We start from the raw sequence: 6,627 nt of genomic DNA on the forward strand, positions 1-6,627 counted from the left end.
AATTTGGATTGACAATGGCTCCAGCATTATCGGCAAACCAAACAGCGCCAAGAAGAATAATTGAATAAAGCTAACAATGCTAACACGAAAACTGCTGGATATGCAAGTATTATAAATACCAAGATTGCCTAATTCAATATGAAGATGTAACATTCAGTTCCGCAATAGAGTAGCTAACTGATGGATGAAACAAGTATTGTGATAGAAATATCCTAGAATGCACTTGAACAGAATCAAAATTTCCACGAATTGAGTGAATCCGGTAACCCAAATAGAACATATGAGTAACATAACTCCTACAGATTCACTACAATTTTTCACAACCTTCACAAACATATCAGTACATTATCTAACACAAATTACAGTGGCGTATGCCAATAACTAATCAATCCCTAAAAGTGTATTGTACTCCATACTCCATAATAAACAGTAAAGAGTAAAAATCGTGTATAATTAACCTAAGTACCTAATTACGGTTTTACCACTAATATAAACACACATACAATCCTAGTCCTAATCAAAACTCCAATGTCGTCAATATCATTGGTCATCTTATTATATCAGTCCTTGACACGTTTAGGTCGAAGGCGTGGACTCCTGGAATGAATCGTCACCACTGCAATGGCAAAACACTGCAGAGCTGACAGCAATGACGACCGAAAGCTGATGAAATACAGGCCTTCGCATATGTTCACCATTTTAACCGTTGGTGTTCCTTCCTTTGAGCCCTGTACAATGTATTAATGTAGTCGTTTTAGAACTATCGACTGTGCTATTAGAGAATGCAACGGAGTACATAAACACACAAAGATTGCTCAATAATCATCAACAAGAAAAAAATGCTAGGGCTCTCTAGCAAGAAAAAAATGAGGACTGAATAATCTTTTTAGCACACGATAAACTTGCCTCAAAGGAAAACATACACAAATAACTAAGACGGACCAAACTAAAGACACAGATCATTTCAGTTTGGTATGGTTCATGCCATTTTAGATCCGGTTATTTCATACATGCTTGCATTCTTGGTTTGGGTGCGGTAATTTCGAATTTGGTGTGTTTTGTGTATGTTATATTGGGTCATTTTGAGATATGGTTCAGTTCCCAAGTACTACGTTACTGCTCGGGTCAGATGGAGTCAGTTCAAGTATTCAAACAATTCTGTTCCAAGTACAGAGCTGATAAGATATCTGATTGGACAGTGTCAATTCAGCTCGGTCAGTCATGCCAGGTTAAGACAAAGGGAGTACTGTTTAAGAGGGCAACTGAACAACTTAAAACATACCTCTGTAAACATATCGAAAGATTTACAATCTACTTTTGATTTGGAATTCGGAAAACCCTCTTCGATCCTTTGCCTTGCCTTGATCACTTTCAGAGGGCAACCCATATCCCAACCGCCACAATCACAATGCCCACCAGACCGCCATCTCTCTATAAGACTAGACGGTCCTCCAGTCTTGGTTCTCGGCCCACCATGTGGACCTGCAGGGACAATTATATCCATGCTTGTCGAACATTCTGAAGACATAGACACCTTTGAAGATTCAACAGTTGGCTTTACTCGAGGTTTCTTGAGGAACTTAATCCCCCAACCTCCCACTTCTTGCTGTTTGTTATCATCCTCATTTTGAAGATGATCCTTCACAACTATTGCAGCCAGTTCAAAATTCGGAAGAAAATCATTATCCAAAATATCTAACCTTTCTAAACCCTTGTCTTCAGAAAAGTCTTCGGGAATTGCATTTGAACCACCAAATATGGACCGATTTCGCTGCTTGAATGAGGGACCCACCTTAAACACCTCCATTACCTTTGACAATTTCCTGCCCCGCCTGCTATTACGGATCAAGGTGTGAATTTCTCTCGCCTGATTATCATTTGTACCTACCAAAACAAACTCGGTTGCCATGACTTTAGAAGTGCCAGAGCATATCGAAGAGGATGATGAGACCTTCATCTTCCCGATTAGATCCGAATCAATACCAGATATATCAGATACCTTTTGGCCACTAGCATTAATATGGAAATAGTAGATATAGTCCAATGCCTTTTCATGGATTACATCAGCTTTCCCTACATTGGCTATATAAACTTCTTTCTGGTCATCTAATGAAAATGTAAAGTGAGGAAATCCATTATTGTCCCACGTACATTGAAGCATTCCTTGAGAAGAAGAATCCGATGTAAACCCTTGATTCTCGAGAGCCGAGGTCTCATTCTCGGGCTTCCGAGAGGGACTCATTGTTACCTGACCAGGAGAGTCCGGGTACTCAAAAGAGATGCATCTCTTATTTTCATATAGCTTTGCTCCAGCTAGCCTTGCATCATGATCTGAGATCCCAAGTCTCTGAAACAAAGGACTACTCAATATGTTCACCATGCTATTGCTGCCCATGATGGACCCCTTAATTCCTTCAGCCTCAGAACTTAACATTAAGTTTTCGGTCTCAACATCCATTGGATAGTCAATTGTAAACTTCGGCACATCAAATGGCACGAATCCCAAGTCCAAGGTGCTCAAATTTACAGATATCGCGCGTGAGGCCCTTTGCAGAACATTCACATGTATTAGTCCCATGAATCGCTTCAAATATTTCTCTTCTGAACTTACCAGCTGCTTAGGGATATTAATTCCCAGGCCACAAGACCGTTTGAGAAAAAGCTCTTGAGTGAAACTTTCGCAAGGGTGTGACTGCAATAGCTTCAGTATGAGTGTCCTTCCTGGTTTCTCATCTTTGACCAAGGTCCATGCTTTGAAGTCGGAAGTGAGTAAAGCACTATGATCTGCTGAATTACAACTCTTTTTAGAGCCGCACATTAAACCTTCTCCATTATCATCGTCTTTTTGTCTGTCACAGTACGTGCTGTACATGATCAATAACTTCTACCAAAGTTCTTTTGTAAACAATAAAATGCAAGTTCAGTCCTTGATTTCACAACGGGCAACAAAATTTAGGGCATCTCTCCTCCATGTGACTATGTTTCCTTAAGGCCACTAGTCCCCTACAATGAGATATAAATAAGATTTATCAATCAATAGGCAATCAGAAGTATGAAACTACGATCAGCAATCGAGAACCTCTAGAGCATCAAAGACTAATGCAGATTGCAGATAACCAATTTGATTTCAATAACCTCTCAAAAGTCCATTACATAAATCCGAATGAAAATACATACAAGTTACAACAAAAGGCAACACAAGCAAACACTTTATCAACATTTAGAGAAGCTCATTAGCTTCTTTTTAAATCAAAGCATGAAAAAACTGGCCCTATGTCATCATCGCGGTTTGAGAAAAGTTAGAAGAGTGTTTTTAGAGAACTCATTAAACATAAGGATACAAAAGTTTTTTTGTAGCATGGGGCCGTAATACAAAAATCAGTCATAAGCTAGTAGGCCTCAAAGCATGATTACTTGATGGCATTTGTACCATGTAAGACCAGGGAACAAACTGAATAAATTAAGATCATAATGCCATGCAATCAATTCACCAAAATCTATAGTAGGCCTCAAAAATAGGACTAATTGAACTATTTGGTTGACCACACATTTAGGATGTCAAATGTAAAATCATACTCCTATATTATACAGTCGTCATACTTTACAGCAACATCCCGCCTTTACTAATTCTTATATGAGACGGTCTCATAACAAGATTGTTGTGATTAGTGAAACCACGCACATTAACGAGTAGTTTATTTTTCTTTTTAATGTTTTTTTACTATGATCTTTACTCTCTAGTGTGTTGTAGGTCATCTATCACATTATCTTAAGTTCTTAACATGAGACAATCTCTCACGAGACTTACCCGCCAAAATAATATACTCCGGACATGCCAGAAGAATCAATCAGTGACTGAAGAACAGGTTATAAATCCTAAACAGATAAACCAGAAATTTGCCAGTGCAGAAATTGCAGTAAAACTATGCAAATGGAAGGAAAACAGTAAATTGCATAGTGATGGTGATGCTTATTAAAGCAATCAATAAGCTATAAGAAACATTCATATTACTTCCTCAATTTACACAGAAACAGAATTTGTTTCACTCAATAAATAAACAGTCTGACCCGTTTCTTGTTTCAGACCGATATGTAAGGATTAAAATTATTCAGAAACATCAAATGAAAGAACAGATAACTCACATCCAACCACAAGTAAAAAATTGCTCAAAAAATGTAAAAATTGACATACATTCATACAAAAAGTCTGAAAAAGATCAAAACTTTCAATAATTACCTGTAATTTTAGATCGAAGAATCACAAACCCAGATGAAAAATCCAAGCAAGGTCACAACTTTTTTCACTTTTTTGTCACCCAATATACAGAATATCAATAACCCACCATTATATAACAGTTAACAAGTTCAAAGAAGCTAACAGTGCAGAAAAAACTGTAATTTCATAAAGAGGGGAGACAAATAGTGGAGAAAAAACTAACTGCAAATGGAAGTTGTGGGCAACTTTTGTGCTTAAAACCCAAAAGATAATTAAGGACCCACCAAAAATATAATGTTAATTTACCTAATTTTTGGTAATGTAATGTGAAATTTGCCTAATTTTTAGAACAATAGAGGAAAGAATTAAGAAAATGTGGAAGAAGGCTTTAACTTTAATGTTGATTGTTGATGTACAAGTAAAAAGGAGAATTATCTCAAAAAAAAAAAAAAGTAAAAAGGAGAATAGTTGCAGTAGAACAGTTGGGAAAGTATCAGCTGGGAAGCATGAAAGGGATGTTTGACTGAAGCTGACACAATTACACAAGTAAATTTATGGAACACAAATATTTAATGTGAATAAATTGGTTGTGCCTTGCTAAATGTTAACTTATGTTGGATTTCTTGGACATTTGATAATGACTTGTGATGAGAGGAGGGACTAGGGAGAGAGTAGAAAGAGGGAAATGGAGAGAGTGGGGAGCAAGTGGTGGGGAATCCTAGATTCAGGAACATACATTTCATATCAGAGATGACACATGATTTCAGGATGAATGTTTTTTTTTTTTCACAAATTCTTACCCTCAACCAAAATTTTAAGGTGGTGGTTGAAGAGTGGTTGGTTGTGCACCGGCTCCCCCGTACCGCTCTGATACCATGATAGATGAACCAACTCAACCAAAACCTTAAGGTGATGATTGAGGCTCAACTATTATAAATATTCCTATTATGGTATCAAGTCTTTCTCCTTCCTCAGAACTTCTTCTTCTCTTCTCTTAGCCGTCCTAATGGCTCTCTCGTCCCAAAATTTTCACCATGCTTACTCCGTCGGGAATATCAAACATCACATCCCGATAACTCTCGACATGGAAACAGCACACTACGATTCATGGGCTGAGCTATTCCTTAACACGGCTCACGTTTTTGAAGTTGGGGACCACATCTCCGCTGCCAGGGACGATGATTCCTCCACGTCGGATGACGAGTCTGTTCCCGATCTCAAACAATGGACTCGTCTCGACGCCATTGTCAAACAATGGATATTCACCACCATCTCCCAAGATCTCCTTCTCACGATTCTTCAACCCGGTGCGACGGCGAAGATTTTGTGGGACCGCATTCACGATATATTTCGTGATAACAAGCACACGAGGGCCGTCTCCCTCGAGCGTCAATTTTCGATGACCAAAATCGAAAATTTTGCAACTGCCTCGGCATATTGTCAGGCGCTCAAAACCCTCGCTGATCAGTTGGCGAACGTCGGCTCCCCGGTGTCTAATGACAGGCTCGTTCTTCAACTTGTAGCCGACCTCAACGACGGGTATAAGGGAATCGCTACCATCATTCAACATAGCGACCCGCTCCCGCTCTTCTACAAGGCTCGGTCTGTAATACTCCGTATTTATATGTCTTGGGGTACTCTATCGAGTAGCCCTTACTCTGTCGAGTATGGGCAAGTTGCGAAATAAAATAGTTTCTGACCTGTTGGGTACTCGATCGAGTAGCTGGGGTACTCGATCGAGTAAGGGGGTACTCGATCGAGTACCTTGGGTACTCGATCGAGTGTCCGGTTTTACGGGGGAGTTTTCTCGAGTTTTGTTAATTACGCGATTAAGGTATTTAAACATATTCGTCATTGTTTTAAATCACTTTTTACAAAACCTAAAACCTGTTTAAGAGAGAAAGCAACTAGTTCTTCTTCCTAATCGCGTTCTTGACAATTCCGGAGTTCGACGGTCGGTTCGTATCGTAGTTCGTGTCGTTGGATTCCTTGCGTCGAGGGTAAGCTTTTAATATAATTTCTATAATGTTTTGTTAAGATTGGTGAAACCCTAATTTGGGAATTGGGGGTTTTGGTGTGTAGTTTGTGATGTGTAGTCTTTATGTGTTGTATGATAGGAGGAGAATTCGTAGAGGAGCCGTTTTGATACAAATTTGTAGATACCGTCTGCGTGTTGTGCTTTCCGGGTAGGATTTCTACTCGTATTAGTCCCAAAATGGGAAATTGGTGATGTCTTTGTAGTTAGTTGTTTGATATGATGATTGTGATTGTGATTGTGATTGTGATTGGTTTCTATGGCTCTCGAGATGCGTTCTCTACCGAGTGGGGTCACTTGCGGGAGTGACTTCACGCCCTAGTTTCGCCCTTCGTGGAACCCGCCACGGAAGGGGATGTGCACATTAATGGGACGG

General features: G+C 39.3%; 1 protein-coding gene across 1 annotated transcript; it reads right to left on the reverse strand.

Moving 5' to 3' along the window:
- Positions 1-230: 230 nt before the first annotated feature.
- LOC141633843 (uncharacterized) lies at positions 231-4,926 on the reverse strand. Its single transcript, XM_074446228.1, has 3 exons — positions 4,238-4,926; positions 1,283-3,003; positions 231-728 (listed from the first exon to the last, which is right to left on the reverse strand). Exons 2-3 carry the CDS (start codon positions 2,870-2,872, stop codon positions 561-563), a joined length of 1,758 nt encoding a protein of 585 aa, XP_074302329.1. The 5' UTR covers positions 2,873-3,003; positions 4,238-4,926; the 3' UTR covers positions 231-560.
- Between the last annotated feature and the right edge of the window lie 1,701 nt (positions 4,927-6,627).

This window comes from Silene latifolia, chromosome Y, assembly GCF_048544455.1.
Source record: "Silene latifolia isolate original U9 population chromosome Y, ASM4854445v1, whole genome shotgun sequence".
In the NCBI taxonomy this organism is placed as follows: domain Eukaryota; kingdom Viridiplantae; phylum Streptophyta; class Magnoliopsida; order Caryophyllales; family Caryophyllaceae; genus Silene; species Silene latifolia.

Excerpts from the sequence above, each read along its gene's own strand:
- LOC141633843 (XM_074446228.1), bottom strand. The coding sequence starts at position 2,872 with ATGTACAGCACGTACTGTGACAGACAAAAAGACGATGATAATGGAGAA. Across the intron at positions 729-1,282 it reads CTTTCGATATGTTTACAGAG|GGCTCAAAGGAAGGAACACC; the intron begins GTATGTTTTAAG and ends TACATTGTACAG.